The sequence below is a fragment of the Coptis chinensis genome, chromosome 9, assembly GCF_015680905.1.
Source record: "Coptis chinensis isolate HL-2020 chromosome 9, ASM1568090v1, whole genome shotgun sequence".
Lineage (NCBI taxonomy): Eukaryota > Viridiplantae > Streptophyta > Magnoliopsida > Ranunculales > Ranunculaceae > Coptis > Coptis chinensis.
The window spans coordinates 56,823,335-56,839,955 of record NC_141464.1 but is presented as its reverse complement, the minus strand read 5'-3'; the positions used below and the strand labels follow the sequence as shown (position 1 = coordinate 56,839,955).

Below are 16,621 nucleotides of genomic sequence, written 5' to 3'. Positions count from 1 at the left end.
CATCCTTGGTAATCTTTAATCCTTTGAAGTAACTAAGACATTCTGTTTTCCAGTAATCTTATTTAATAAAACATGCATTTTCTGGCGTTGTGATTTGTAGGATTGTTGTCTCTCACTGTCGGTTGTCAGGATATTGAAGTAGAACATGAAATATTGGAAGACTCAATTCCTCGAATCTCCCAAGCTTTGAAGCTTGATTCTGATTCATCGAGTTTATTATGTGTAAGTATGATATAACAAGACACTTGGGATTTATTCTATCATTTTTAACCATAATAAGAATGTTGTTTGTATACTGAACTATTTTTGTGTAATTTCACTGTATGATCATAGTTATTGGAATATTTGGCAGTTGTTACCTTTGTCGGAGAATACAATCCTCAAGATACTTAACGCTCAATGCAAGTGATATGGGATTTTCTTCATCACAAATTGGTACTTGGGCTTACTATTTCTTTGAAAAACTGCTATTGATAAGTGAACTGGGTGATTGAAATTTATTGGTGTTATTCAGGAAGCAACAAGTGAGCGCAATAATCAAGTACTAATAGCTGCTATATCTGCTTGGTCCTTTCTACTTGAAAGCTTGAATAGTTGGAGTATAAGTCCAAAGTTTTGGAATGAGTGAGTGCCTGTTGTCAATCCTAAATTCACAAGATTCAATTTTGGTATGGTATTTCGATGCAAGAAATTTACATGCATTTGTGGTTCATTGCAGGTCAATACCTTTTCTTTTCAATCTACTAGATGAAAGTGATCCATCTGTGGGTATGGTAGCGAGTGAAACACTAGCTCTTATTATTGAGATTGGTGCTATAGAGAAGTTCTCAAATGACTACTAAACTATTATTAAGCCCTTACATCCGTCAGAGGTAAGTACTCACTGTTGAGGAACCAAAACTCTGAATTTCTCAGTTTTTTTTTTGTTTTGTGTAAGTTTAACCAGACCTTTTACCTTTTAAGAAAGATAAGTAACTTAGTTAGCCACTTAGTTAAAGTAAATTAGCATAAATAACTAAATTTTTGAGATACCGACTTTGCTCTTCTTGAGGTCTACAAGAGCTTTGTATCTGCCAACAGTTGCCATGCTGCCTAAATGCTTGTAGACAAATGAGGCACCTAATTCCTTGTCTCCGACACAGTTTGCATGTCCTCCGCCTTCTTTTCCAATCTGGTTTAACATAGCTGCTAGATATTTTCCCTGCCGCTCGGCAACCTGTTCCAAGTTCCCTGATTAAGTATAATAAAGAGGCAAATTAATAACATTTGCAGCTTCGCTCTCACTAAAAAAAAGTGAAACAGACTCGAGTCGCAACTGTGACGAACTATTCATCTAACTTAAAATAGTAAAAGGGGTTTCAACATATTCTTGAAAAACAAATAAGATAAAAGGACCACATTGGCTAAGGCAAGAAGATTTCATGTTTTATTTTATCGCGATACTCCAGAGAGGAACCAATGCGAAGCTAGAACTAAGGTATGTTCATCCACTGGAGAGCGTCACTTTTTCTTCTTCTTTTTTCCCTAAAAATTATGGTTCTCTTGTTTGGGTTATGTTAAATTGAACTTTGTAAGATGACCTTTCCTACTGTTGTCTTATGAACCTTACATTCTTCAGGAAGAGCGAGAGGCAGCTCTCAAGCAGCTTAGGAAGAGCTTGACATTTAGAGCAAACTCAATGCCAAGCTTCTACCAAGAAGGATCACCACCTAAAGTCGAACTTAAGAAGGTACTCCTGGACCTTTACAATTTTCAGCTGCAAAGCTTTCTTAGTCGGTAGAGATTGAAACAACATACTGTAGCTTAAGAAAATACTTTTTACTTGGTCTCTTCTCATTGATAGTCTAATCAGTATATCTTTTAGTAGTTGGTGTAGTTTTATTGGATTTCCAAGTTATGACAGGATTTAAGTTTATGAAATGTCGAAAATACATAGGAAATTCTGCCTAAATTTTTGTAGGATTTTTTTGTCTCTGTGTAGTTTGGGTTTTGTTTAGTTGGTATGTATCACATCCTGAGTTTTGTAATAATTGTAGATGACACGTGTCTTTGGTATTCAGTGACTGTTTTATTGTTTTATTGTTATCTTCGTTCTCTTATCTCTTATCTCTCTGGAAATGCTATGGCTAGTTGTTCTTGTGTGCATGCATCTGTGTTGAAGATTTATACGTGAAGGAATCATCATAAGAAAAGATGATGAAATCAGTCTCAGCAGAAAAGATGATGAAATCGGTCTCAACAGAAAACGTCTCTGAAATCAATGAGAGTTATATTGATAAAAGTATGGGAATAATGATGGTCAATGGTCTGAACGAGACGATGGGTAAGGTTATAGAGTTCTTGCAAGAGGCAAAGGATCATGATCATAGAAAAGGAGAGGATCTTCTTGATTCAGTGTTGTTTGTTGGGAAGTACTTTGCGGAATCACCCTTTGCCTGTATGCTAAAGGCTCTGGATCTTCTCGAGTACTTTCTTTCCATCAAGGGTGAGGATGAACCAAGACCATTCTATTATGTTTTATTTATGATTCCCCTATTATCCCAAATAACAACCTCCATTGAAGGGTGTAAAATCCCTCGCTTCAACCAAAAGGGTCGCAATATGTTGTAGATTGCCCGATCAAGATGATGGATGCGGTTTATGGCAGTGATGGGGAGGATACTAGTGGGAGCATGGTTTTGGCAAGTGATGTAATTGAATACGTCCTATTGACAACTGATGAAGTGGATTGGAGTTGTGTTGGTCGTCTCCTAAAGACGTTAGAGTGTTGGATAGACTCTATAAGCGAGACATCTATGGACATCAGGGTGCAGGCCTTCACGCTCTCATCATGGATTCAATCACAACAGAAGATCTAATAGATGTGATATATGATTGACGCTCAGTGCAAGTGTAACAAGTATTGTAATATGTAGAAAAAAAATTCAAGATTCATTGTTAAAGAATGAAAAGTCAATGTAATATGTAGGAATTATGAGGTGTATTTTTGAGCATTAGAGAGTAATTTATATTAGAAGTATGACTGTGAGGGAATAATATATTTATATATATTATACATGTGTCCAACACGAATCAGGAAAACTCATAGAAGATCGTTACAACATAACACCTCGTCTAGAATGAGGTGACAACTTCTAGGACTCATGATAGATCGTTACAACATAACACTTCGTCCAGAACGAGGTGACAACCTGGCATATGCACGCAACGAGCAGTAACGCTCAACGTAGCTGTGTTGGTTAAAGCCATAACATCAGTCGCGCTCATGAATACACTGTCTAAAAACTCATTTATTCTCATCAAGACAGGGACCTAAGCTGACGGAGGAAAGGGGGGGAAGCATTGGGTACTTACCTATAAAACAGAGGAGAGGAACTACGTCTGACTTGATTCAAGTTCATCACAAAAACTTGATACGTAGGCAGCTCGTCCCAAAGCGAGCTCAGTCAAAACTCGACCCATCACAATCTTCCCCATTATTCACACTTGTAAGGACTGATTAAATTCAACATTTACAATAACCACATTCAAAAAAAATATAGTTGATTTGTGGATATTTATCGATATTTGTGGATATTTATCGATATATCATGATATATATACGATATTTGTAGTCAGAAATACCCACACATAGTATGTGGATATTTGTAGATATTTGTTGATATTTATCGATATATTCACGATATTTACAGATACCCCAATGAAATATATCCCCACACAGAGGAATATATCTACGATACATATTCATAAATCAGAAATCGATATTTTGCCATATCCTGATATTTTATACTATGCTTTTAATAGTTCATGCTAGTGAAGCCACGCATATGCTCGACTTTAAAAGTTCAAACCATGCACATGTTCTAATTAAGATTGTTTAGCAGAAAGCATGGCATTGATTGGTCGAATTAGCCTGGGCCTACAAGCGCGTCATTGACATTTTTGGAAATCGAGGATGGCAGTATGCCAGTATGACATGGGGTTTGTGAACTTTTACATATGTGACCTGCTGAATTTTGTATACTTGCTCTTAACTTCATTTTCGTTCTTTATGCATTAATCAATGTTACTTATTAGATCCTTCACTTACCATTTTAAGTCTTTTAACTTTTCTTTTCTGAAAGGATGATTTCCATGATCCACGGCATATTTTAGGTGTCTATACTCTACTGAAATACTTCCATAGAGAAACAACGATATAAGACAAAATAAAAATACAACTACGTTGGTGTTAATAATACACAAGCTCTATTAAGAGCATTTTTAAGAGTGATATCAATCTAACATCAAACACTAAATTTTTGATATTATGGTGTTTTTTCAATTTTAAGAGAGTCACATGTTGATGAAAATATCAAAAAAATACCAAACCAAACACCAAATCGACCAATATTTGGTTATAGGTTTGATACTGTATCAAATCACTCACACATTTTGTAAGAAATTGGGAAAAAAAAAGAAAAAAGTTTATATACATATATAGCGCGGTTTTCTCAAAACCGCATAGACTTGGGCTTTAGTGGCGCGGTTTTGGAAAAACTGCGTGGACTATATGGCGTGGTTTATTCAAAATCGCATAGTTTGATGTCGAAAATTTAATGTTGCTCCTAAAATTGTCTCGTGTTTTTTTTATTTGGTGTTTTTTTGGTTCAAAATTTTGATATTTTTTTGGTAGCTCTCTTTGCTATTTATTTAACTTGTTGTATAGATGCTGAGACAATAAGTTCATTTTTTAGACATTTTGCTCAGATTTAGCACAAAGGTCTCTTTCCGATCGACGCTTGTTCCATCAAAGCCACATGACTTGAGTATTTAATTGGTTAGTTTTCGCTCTAGACATTTAAATTACTTATCTAGACATTGGGATCCTTCGCCACACATTGTTTATAATAGGATTTTGAGTTTGAATGTTCAAATGTAATGTACTCTAATTCTGGCATCATCACAATAAAATACTGTCAGTTTGTCAAACAACTTGTATTTTCCGGTCTATGGGTACTATCTAATATCTATTTTGAGTGAAATGCGTCATTGGAGCATTGTTCAGATCATCAGATGACTTCTGATTTCTCAGAGAATCCAAGATCAACTAAGATGTAACCATAAGTGAAATAACACGGAAACACGTACACATAAAACCAGAAGTAATAAAACGTGAGTAAAATACGAAAGTAACCAAATCTAGCAATGTGTCAATGTGAACAGGTCGGTGGTCCAAAAAGGGTTAAACAGTAAATCACTTTACACTTTTACTAGATCCGCGTATTGACAGCTCACTTACTAACTCTGTCTACTCTGCACTCTATCCTACAAAAGGCGGCAATAGATCCATCTTCAAAATCCAACCTGCACAGTTCACAGTTCACACTCTCTTTTTCAAGACAAAGTCTCAAAACGCAGGAAGAAAAAAAGGGAGAGACAGAGAAAAAGAGAAGGGTGTTTGTGTCATTTTGTGTGTTTTTTGCTTTCTTTTTTTCTTGCAAAGCTATCTTTAAAACAGCATTAATGGTTCCATAGTTTGTAGAACTACTGTTATATATATAAACCTGGTTTTCATTCTTTGAAGAGTTTTTCCCACACCAAAGAGAAGAAAATGAGAGGAAGGAAGGGAGTCAGTTTTGTTACGTTCCTGTTTTTGTATGTTGTTTGTTTTGTTAATGGTGAAGATCCTTATAGATTCTTTACTTGGAATGTTTCCTATGGAGATATTTACCCTCTTGGTGTTAAACAGCAGGTGAAAATCTTTACCATTTTTTGTTTGTTGAAGGTTGGTTTCTTGGTTTATTTTTTTCTTTTGGATTAATGGTGAGATTATTTTGAGTGCAGGGGATTTTGATCAATGGGCAATTTCCAGGTCCTCAGATTGATTCTGTAACAAATGATAATTTGATTATTAGTGTTTTCAACAGCTTGGATGAACCTTTTCTTCTCTCTTGGTAAGAACACATTAACAATTTTTTATTTTTAGTATTATTTTGGTTGATTTGGAAATATAGGCATTAGACTGAACCAAATTAGTTTATTTTTGTTTATATTAATAATATAAATCACTATAATATATTTCTAATCAAGGAAATGATACCAAAAATGACTATTGAATCCTAAGAAACTGTGCATTTAAAGAAATTAAGTAATGGGTTTCTTTTTGCTAGGAGTTTTTTTATTTTTATTTGTTTTGATATTATGAGAAAATAGTAGTTTAGGTACTTTAATGTTAAGGACCCGATTGTCCTTGTGAGTAAATGTTTGCTATATTTATGCCAAGTCAAAATCACCCTAGAATATATCCTTCTATTTAGAATATATCCTTCTATCTTAGTTAGTTCCTGATCCTAAATCGAAGGATTTTGGTTTACAACCAATTCTTTCTCAAGGTCCTGGATCCAACTTAGTAATTCTGATCTTTCTCTAGAGGTCTGTAAAATGGTGTTAGGGACACTTGTGTCACATGGTTTCAAGATCATTCCATCTCATATGGGCATGGGCTTAGTCCATCTCCAACGAACATGTTCTCTGTCTCTGAACCAAATAATATCAAGTTTTAAGATTTTTTAACTAGTTGATTACTTTAACAACATAAGTCAGATTTGGTAGCTGACGAGGTACGATATTAAATTGCTACTGATACTGACAACTTTCAACGCGTCAACATGGGTGCATGGACCACCCTTCTGTATTTAAGAGTAATATAAGGATCCACAATTGTTAAGCATTTAATTTGTTAGATTGCATCCATGTTCTTTTCCTTCTAAATAATGAGATCCCGGCAAACATAAGTAGCATACGTTATTCAATTAAATATTAAATGTAGTGTGTCATTGAACCAATGAAGGGTTTTCATTTAATGCTTTGATATGACTATATCAGTCAACAATCTGATTCTGGCATGAGCCTTCATCACCATAATTGTTTGTGGATAGGAGTTTGCCCCCCATTAAATTTCATTTTTTTAATGTGAACCAGTTGTACGCTGCTAAATATCACTATAGCTAGATGGATTGACTGTAAGGTATATTTCATAGGTAAATGTTACCACTGGAGATGCTTATAGAACTAAAAGGTGTATCAGCGCTTCAATCCAACTTTTCCTAAACTATTTACCCATTTGGTATACCTACTTGGGGTGTATAGCTGTTTATGCCTTTTGCGTATTGTGCATTCCTTGACAAGAAGTTGGGCTGCACCGAATGTGTAGCTGCATCTTCCACTGGTTACTTAAGATTCCCAGAATACACCACTTAGCATATTTGTATAAAATGGCAAATATTCACGTCGTTACTTAATTCATCTTAGAACATTTTAACAATTTTTTAGGGAATGAGCTTACAACAAATTTATAAATCACAGTATCAGATTGAGGGACTTTCCATAAAAATTGTTTAACTGATTGCGTATTAGTTTTATCCCTTGTAGGCTGTAGGCCTCTAATTGGTATAGGCGTGTAGGCGTGTAGCATCCACAAACAACTTTGTTTGCTTGAACTTAATTTCTATGCTTTCATTATTGAGCAAAAGAATCTTGTGTAGGAATGGACTGCAGCATAGGAGAAACTCGTGGCAGAATGGAGTTTACGGCACAAACTGTCCAATCCCACCTGGACAGAACTTCACTTATATTCTTCAAGTGAAAGATCAGATAGGCAGTTTCTTCTATTTCCCCTCCCTTGCATTCCACAAGGCTGCAGGAGGTTTTGGTGGTATCACTATCTCAAGTCGACCAAGAATTCCAGTCCCCTTCCCTTCTCCGGATGGTGATTTCACCATTCTCGCCGGGGATTGGTTCAAGAAAAATCACACTGTAAGTTGTGTAATACATGTACAAACAATGTGTCTGGTCACACTAGAGAAGGCCAGTACTAGCTAATTAGACTGCATGAATATTTGTAATAAAATTAATATCAACTCTCCTTGGTATGTACAGGATTTGAAAGCAACCTTAGATGGAGGAAGCATGCTTCCATTCCCTGATGGTATTCTCATCAATGGCCGTGGATGGAATGGATACACCTTCACCATTAGCCAAGGTACATACACTCTCTTTGATTGCTTCAATCCTGCCATTACTATGAGTCTATATCTTATGTGTGTACTGTAGTTGTGTAATCTCACAGTGAGATTTGCTATGCAGGTAAAACATATAGGTTCAGAATATCAAATGTTGGGATTGCAACATCCTTCAACTTCAGAATCCAGGGGCACACAATGAAGTTGGTAGAAGTGGAAGGATCACACACACTCCAGAATACTTATTCTTCACTTGATGTTCACTTGGGACAGTCGTACTCTGTCTTGGTCACAGCAGATCAGCCTGCACAGGACTACTACATTGTGGTTTCCTCACGCTTTACTGACCCAGTGCTCACTAATACAGCAATTCTCCACTACAGTAATTCAGCTGGAAGCGTCTCTGGTCCTCCTCCCGGTGGACCTACCACTCAGATCGACTGGTCACTCAACCAGGCCAGATCTATCAGGTATATATTCACTTGCAGTGATAAGTTATTCTTCATTTTGGTTTGATAATTCTGTCGTTGATTCTTTATTTGCTTTAATTTGGAAATGTTAGATGGTTGTTTTAGATGATTAGTGTTCCCTTAATAACAAGTGCCTAGAATTATTTCGTGTTACTAAGTTTCTTAGTTCTCTTGAAACTCAGGTGGAATCTTACAGCAAGTGGACCTAGACCCAATCCTCAAGGCTCCTACCATTATGGCTTGATCAACACAACTCGTACCATTAGGCTTGCTAATTCGGCCCCTGTCATCAATGGCAAGCAGAGGTATGCTGTCAACAGCGTCTCATTCATCCCTGCTGATACACCATTAAAACTTGCGGATTACTTCAAGATCTCTGGGGTCTTTAGCGTTGGAAGCATATCTGACAACCCCACCGGTGGTGGCGGTTATCTTCAAACATCTGTCATGGGTGCTGATTTCCGGGCATTCATTGAGATTGTTTTTGAGAACTCAGAAGACACTGTTCAATCATGGCACGTCGATGGTTATGCTTTCTTTGTTGTTGGGTGAGATTCTTTGGACAATTGTATATTAAATATAATTACTGTTTTACCTTTTTACTATTGTCATTATCATGGTTTCTTATACTGAGGAAAATGTTTGGGATGAGCAGGATGGATGGTGGGCAATGGTCGGCAGCCAGTAGATTGAATTACAATTTAAGAGACACAGTAGCTCGGTCGACTGTTCAGGTATGAAACATCAAAATATCCTTTCTATGTGATCACTCAATGCATTACTGCAAAAAGGAAGTTGGTTGCTGCACTTCTTTGATTGCTTATGATATTATTTCTGTGCAGGTGTATCCGAAGTCATGGAGTGCAATTTACGTGGGTTTGGATAATGTTGGTATGTGGAACATAAGGTCTGAAGACTGGGCTCGTCAGTACTTGGGTCAGCAGTTCTATCTTCGAGTCTACTCGGCTGTTGAATCATGGAGAGATGAATATCCTATTCCAAAGAATGCTCTTCTCTGTGGTCGTGCATCAGGTCGTACAACCAGACCTCTATAATCCAGTGACACCCAGTTTCAGTCACGAAAGGGTGACAGGTTCCTGGACTAGGATTAAAAGAACGGAATCTGCATTTTGCACAAAAGAGATTGCTAGCTAGAGCTAAACCCTCAAGTCAACCGAAGATTAATGAATTTTTTATTTCTTCTTTCGAGATGTTTATGTTTTGTTGTATACATTATTTCATCATTATTCTTGCAAGTCCGAAAAATCAAATCCATTTAGAAGGCTTCTGCTTCAAGAAACAATACATTAACTTATCTCCAGTTTCGTTATATACTTTAATGTTTTGAAAGATAGGGAGAGGGAGAGAGTGAACTGTGAAGACTCAAGGTAGTGCAATGGACCAGCTCGAAAAATTCCACTGTAATTCTGGGTCAAGGTGCGCCACCCTTTCATGTCTCCAAACGAGACTGGACAGGCCAAAACTGGATTTTGGCCCTAATATTGACCCGTTCTGAGTGAGGGCAAACAAGTTCTCCAACTTACTATCCCCTATTAACTCGACATGTGTAAAATTTACTTGGGGTCGATCACAATTCTGAACGTCAACTATTTATAAAACTATTTATTTATAAAATAATGAAAAGATTAAACTCATTAGAAATTTAGAACATACAATAATCAATAGATCAGAACACTTTACAAGGCTTCATTGGAAGGTATAGCCTATGATCAACGGATTAATAATAAATCAATAATGAAAAGAATACGTAATTAAAAAGAACTAAATACAAGTGAAGTTTTTTTAATGGTGAGAAATAGAGTAGTAACAGTGGAGGCTAGAGTTGTGCAGACAACTAAACTAAAACCCTAAAATTATGAATGAGATATCCCCCAAAAATTCTCTACAACCTTTTCCTATGTTAAGCAAAGTAAAAAAGTTCAAACAAACGAACTTAATTCTTAGCATTCTGCTTCTTTCATATACCCCAGTTTCTCCCCTTATTTTTGGATTATCCTAATTGCATAAATTTGCAAACCAATCAATCTTTTACAAATAGGTAAGCTGGGATATAGTAAGTTGGGGTGTTACAATAAGAGTCCGAATTTGTTCACCAGCATATTTGCTGGTAAAATCCACCCGCGCTCCAAGTGTTTTCATTTTCATTTTCTTTTTTAGAGAAATTAATTAAAAGAATATGTTGTCATAATAAAACCAATGAGAAAATAAGGACTTTCTCCAAGATTTTCCCTTGCTTACTCTCACTCCCACTTCCTTCCAAGTCCAAGTCCTCCTTTCTTCTCCGTGGAGCAAAAGAGCTATGGTCGAGACAGTGTATGCATGCTAAAACTTTAGTATCGTTTCATGTCAAATGCTTGGAAGAAGGTAAATTTCAGTGCGGATCAACTGTACTAGTCATGGTTACTTGTGAACAAAAGTTTGCAGGCCAGCAGACCTCCAGGAATCACAAAATGGGAGTCTCTTGAAGTGACTTACTTTAGATTCAATTAATGTAGCTAGTTGTTGGAATATTTGTTACTTTAGTTAGGATTAGCAAGTATCTTGTAATCTTAGTAAGAGTATTATCTTCTCCTAGATATGTGGATCTAGGAGATCTTCTGTATCCTACTGTTTTATATCAATATAATGATTAGAAATATTCAATAAAACATCTTTGACATGGTATCAAGAGCCAACTCCGATTTTCTTTACATTACCCCATTACTATAGGAATCGGAGTTTTTTTTGGTGTTTTGATTTTTTTTTCTGGTCATATAATACAATCAATTACACTATATCAGATTGTATTTATTACCCTATTCTTTCTTATCGTTCTTGTCTATTGATCTAGTTCATTATTTATGTTCTATATCATAATGACAGACTTACCTACCAATAATGATTCCATTGTTGTGCATTCCAATAACGATTCCGTTGTCATGTCTTCTAACTCGAAGAGTCACTTAGTCATTGCTGCCGGATTTGTTGCCTAGTCAGATATATCTAACTCTGCTCTTATTGCTTTTACTGGAAATAGTGATTGGATAATTGACACGGGTGCTACTGATCATATGACTTGCGATCGCTATAAATTTAACCATTTCTCTTCTAGTTGTTCCAAATCAGTCATTACTAATGCTAATGGTGTGCCATCTCCAGTTGTTGGTGTTGGCACTGTATCTCTGTCCCGGCCCCTTCTTTATCTATCCATGATGTTTTATTTGTTCCATCAATAAACTGTAACCTTCTCTCTGTTAGCCAATTAACCAAATCTCATAATTGTGTTGCTTTGTTCTTTTCTACTCACTGTATTTTTCGGAACACCTTTACCAAGGAAAGGATTGGCAGTGGTAAACAAAGTGGATGATTGTACTATCTGGAGGATGGTTTTCAATGGTCCAATCAAGGAGTCCAAACTCATGTTATGAGTGATGATAATGTTAATAAAAATAAAAGCGAGATTTGGCTTTGGCATAGACGACTAGGACATCCATCATTTGGTTATCTTAGGAGATTATTTCCATCTTTATTTAATGGTTATAGTCTTTCTGATTTTGCTTGTGAAACCTGTGTAATGGCGAAAAGCCATCGTACTGTTTTCTCTTCGAGTGATAATAGAGCTGATGCTCATTTTTCTTTAGTTCATTCAGATGTTTATGGTCTTACCTCATGTCCTATACATAACGGGATGAAATGATTTATTACTTTTGTCGATGACTGCACTCGAATGACCTAGGTATATTTTTTGAAACATAAAAGTGATGTCTGTACAATTTTCCCCTTTTTCCATCAGATGGTGCTCACACAGTTTGGAATCTTTGTAAAGGTTGTTCGCTTTGATAATGGGGGTGAGTATTTCAAAAAGGAATTGACTGACTTTATGCATTCGGCTGGTATTCTACATCAAACTTCTTGCTTTTATTCCCCTCAGCAAAATGGGGTTGCAGAACGAAAAAATAGACATCTTTTAGAGGTCACCCGACCTTTATTAATTGGTGGTCATGTCCCATCTCACTTATGGGGCGAAGCTTTGACCTCTGTTGTTTACTTGATGAATCGTACACCTTTTAGTGTTGTCCAATTTCGGAGACCCTTAGATGTGCTTTCTGATCACTGTACGCTTCCGCCCATTGTTCATTTAGCACCTTATATCTTCGGGTGTGTGGTGTATGTTCACTTACATACATAACAACGCACCAAACTTGATCCACGTGCGTTGAAGTGTGTCTTTGTTGGGTATGGCTCAACTCAGAAGGGTTATAAGTGTTATCATCCATCTTCTAAATTTTTTTTGTCTCAATGGATGTCATTTTCCATAAACATGACCTTTTTTATACGGAGATCACTGATTCTTCACTTCAGGGGGAGAATAGAAATGAAATATAGAATCATGATGATATAATGGTATTTGATTTATCGAGACCACAATCACCTAGTAATAAAAACTCAATAGAAAAATTCGATGGAACCTCCACTGAGTGCTCAAGTGAAGGATGTGAAGATCAAGTCCATGATAGTACATTACCTCCTACAACGGATCCACTAATCCAATCTTCTCCAGAAGACCCATTAGAGGTATCACCCGACTCTATTATTGTTGATTCCAATACTCATAATATTGGTGATTATAATATTCATGATGCTAATCTACCTAGTCTAGCTTAATTCTGAACTAGTTCAATATCATCTTCCACCTCGATCTAACCGTGGCCAACCACCAATTCAATATGAACCTGATCCTAAAGCTAAAGTGAAATATCCCATAAGCAACCATGTGTCATCTCACAAGTTGTCCAAGTCATATGCATCTTATGTATTCCAATTATCATCTGTCTCTATTCTTAGTAAAATGCAGAAAGCTTTAGTAGATTCTAGATGGACCAAAGCTATGGCAGAAGAAATGGCAGCATTGAAAAAGAATGCCACTTGGGAACTTGTAATCTTACCAAATGGAAAGAAGACAGTAGGGTGCAGATGAGTATTTATAGTCAAGCTCAAAGCAGATGGGGCTATTGAGAGATACAAAGCTCGGCTGGTTGCGAAAGGGTATACATAATCTTATGGTGTTGATCAGGGGCGGACCCAGGACTTCAACTCTCTCCAGGCTAAAAGCCTAAAAGATGATAGCCATGCCATTGTGTAATCCTTCAAGCCCAAGTTCTAAGAGCATCTCTAGGTGGTGGTAGTATCACCTACAGATTTTCCTCTGAAATTTGACAAAACTTTTCTCAAAATCTAACCAACTCTAAGTGGCCGCAAATTTCACCCCGCGCGTCATTGGTACTGTCGCGCGACACTCCCAATGTCGCCCCAAATTGAAAAAAGTTAAAAAAAAAACCCACACGACATTCCCAGTCGCGCGAATGTCGTGCTAAATTGAAAAAGTTAAGAAAAAAAAAAAAAAAACCCACGCGACATTTGGAATGGTGCGCGACATTACCATTGTAGCGCCGCATCCACATCCGAAATCGAAAATTTGCTTCCAGGGATGCGGCTAGACAGGTGATACTACCAAATTTGCTTCCACCTAGAGTTGGTTTTTCGCAAAATTTCGAGTTTTGAAAGCAAATTTAGAGGTGATACTACCACCTAGAGATGCTCTAAGTATGTGGGCAGACTTTTTTGCCTTGGGCAGTTGGGCTTTAGGTAGTTTAGGTAGTATAGTATTTTTTGTTTTGTAGCAAAAGAACCCCGGGCTGAAGCCTGATCCAGCCCTCTCCTAGGTCCGCCCCTGGTGTTGATTATCAAGAAACTTTTGCACCAGTTGCTAAACTCAATACTGTGAGAGTATTTTTGTCATTAGCAGCTAATAAAGATTGGCCTCTTCTTCAGTTTGATGTTAAAAATGCTTTCTTGCATGGAGATCTTACTGAAAAAGTATATATGGATCCTCCCCCAGGTATACTAGAATACTCAGATACAACAATGATCTGTAAACTAAATAAAACATTGTATGGGTTAAAACAGTCCCCAAGAGCTTGGTTTGGTAGGTTCACCAAGTCTATGAAGAAGTTTGGCTACAAACAAAGCAACTCGGATCACACTTTGTTTTTAAAACATAGAAAAGGTAAAATCACTGCTTTGATTATCTATGTTGATGATATGGTGGTGACAGATGATGATCATGAGGAGATTTAAACTTACAAATGATTTGGCTTCACGAATTTGAAATGAAACAGCTCGGAGACCTTAAATATTTCCTTGGGATTGAGGTAGCCCGATCAAAGAATGGTATTTTCTTATCCCAGCGGAAATACATTCTTGATTTATTATCTAAGACGGGAATGCTCGGATATAAGCCAGTTGATACTCCCATTGAGCAGAACCACAAGCTGTTTCTGTGTTTGAATGCAACTCCAACCGATAAGGGGAGATATTAGAAGCTTGTAGGAAAACCGATCTATTTATCGATACCGCACTGATATATCATTATGTGATTAGTTAGTCGTGAGTCAATTCATGCATGACCCACGTAAACCTCATATGGATGCTATAGAGCGCATATTGAGATATTTGAAATCTGCTCTAGGTAAAGGCTTATTGTTCTCGAAACATGATCACCTAAAAGTAGAAGGCTACACTGATGTAGATTGGGCAGGTTTAGCCGACAACAGAAGGTCTATCTCAGGATACTTCACTTTTGTAGGTGGAAACCTTGTGACTTGGAGGAGTAAAAAACAGCCAGTAGTATCAAGATTAAGTGTTGAAGCTGAATATAGAGGTATGACAGCGCATATGGGGTATATGAGTTGCTGTGGTTGAGAAACTTGTTGACGGACTTGGGTGTTAAACCAAAAGTGGAAATGAATCTGTATTGTGACAATACGTCAGCTATATAGATAGCTCATAATCCTGTTCAACATGATCGGACGAAGCATGTGGAGATTGATAGACATTTTATCAAAGAGAAGCTTGAAGTTGAAATTATTACTTTTCCATTTGTAAAGTCTGAAGACCAACTAGCAGATGTCCTTACTAAAGCAGTGGCTAGCAAGGTGATTATTGACTCTCTTGTCAAGTTGGGCATGTGTGATATCCATGCACCAACTTGAGGGAGGGTGTTAAAATATTTGTTACCTTAGTTAGGATTAGCAAGTATCTTGTAATCTTAGTAAGAGTATTATCTTCTCCTAGATATGTGGATCTAGGAGATCTTCTGTATTCTTGTATATATACCTACTATTTTATATAAAAAAATGATCAGAAATATTCAGTAAAACATCTTTGACACTAGTAAGTGTGGTTACAATTACAACCCTTGCTATATGTATTCCTATTCTCTCTGTAGTGTTTTAACTAGAAAAATTAAAATGAATTAAGAATAGGACCAGAGCATTAGCATATAAGCAGTTCACTAGATTACGCTGCCCCCAATGGCTTTTTAACTATTGATCATCATTTTCTCTTTTATCATTTCAATTAATGTGTTACTTCCTTTAACCACTAATTTAATGAAGAAATTCATGTAGGCGACGACAGTGATGGATTTGATTATAAAGCTAGGGCAGACAGGGAAGAATTTTGGGTTGGCGACAAACATCCCATGGTGGTCGGGGTTCCTTTCCTTGCAAAATTCTCATTTTTTGGATCATTAATCAAGTCTCCTAGTGGCCAACCTAGCTCTTTTGCTCCATGGAGAAGAAGAGGGATGAAGGGAAGAGTTGGAAAGAAGTGGGAGAGAGAGAGCACGCAAGAGAAAATCATGGGGAAATCTTTATTTCCTTATTGGTTTTATTTAATTAATTAGGAAAATGAAAATGAAAAAGTTTTGTTAGCACACGTGGGCATTAGGAGTGTTGGTGGATTTTACCAACAAATATGTTAGTGAACAAATTCGGACTCGTTACAACAATGGTGAAATGATATTTAATTTCATGAAAGAGAATCAAATATATATCCTATCCATGTAATAACTTTTATCTGTTTGTCAAGATCTAAGGTGCAAATATAAATATATATATATTTCAGGTTCCATTTACAATACTTTTTATACAATACCCCCCACCGGACCCTTCAAGATGTTTTAAGGGCTAAATTTTTGTGGATAAGATGTTCTCACCATGGATATGACCTCCATAAAAAATTGGGTCCTTTGAAAATTTCTAAGTTTGCCAAAAAAATGGTTACAAAATCGATATTTCTGGACCG

The 16,621-nt window shown here is 36.7% G+C and overlaps 1 protein-coding gene across 1 annotated transcript; it reads left to right on the top strand.

The window, feature by feature from the left end:
- The first annotated feature begins 5,342 nt into the window (after positions 1 to 5,342).
- On the top strand, positions 5,343 to 9,776 carry LOC147476877 (L-ascorbate oxidase homolog). Its single transcript, XM_086582281.1, has 8 exons — positions 5,343 to 5,734; positions 5,827 to 5,936; positions 7,527 to 7,797; positions 7,921 to 8,023; positions 8,128 to 8,473; positions 8,656 to 9,021; positions 9,129 to 9,207; positions 9,316 to 9,776. Exons 1-8 carry the CDS (start codon positions 5,594 to 5,596, stop codon positions 9,526 to 9,528), a joined length of 1,629 nt encoding a protein of 542 aa, XP_086438407.1. The 5' UTR covers positions 5,343 to 5,593; the 3' UTR covers positions 9,529 to 9,776.
- The last annotated feature ends 6,845 nt before the right edge of the window (positions 9,777 to 16,621 follow it).

Bases quoted from the DNA above. Each gene is read 5' to 3' on its own strand.
- LOC147476877 (XM_086582281.1), top strand. From the start codon at position 5,594: ATGAGAGGAAGGAAGGGAGTCAGTTTTGTTACGTTCCTGTTTTTGTAT. The intron at 5,937-7,526 runs GTAAGAACACAT...AATCTTGTGTAG, and splicing joins GAACCTTTTCTTCTCTCTTG to GAATGGACTGCAGCATAGGA. The intron at 9,022-9,128 runs GTGAGATTCTTT...TGGGATGAGCAG, and splicing joins TATGCTTTCTTTGTTGTTGG to GATGGATGGTGGGCAATGGT.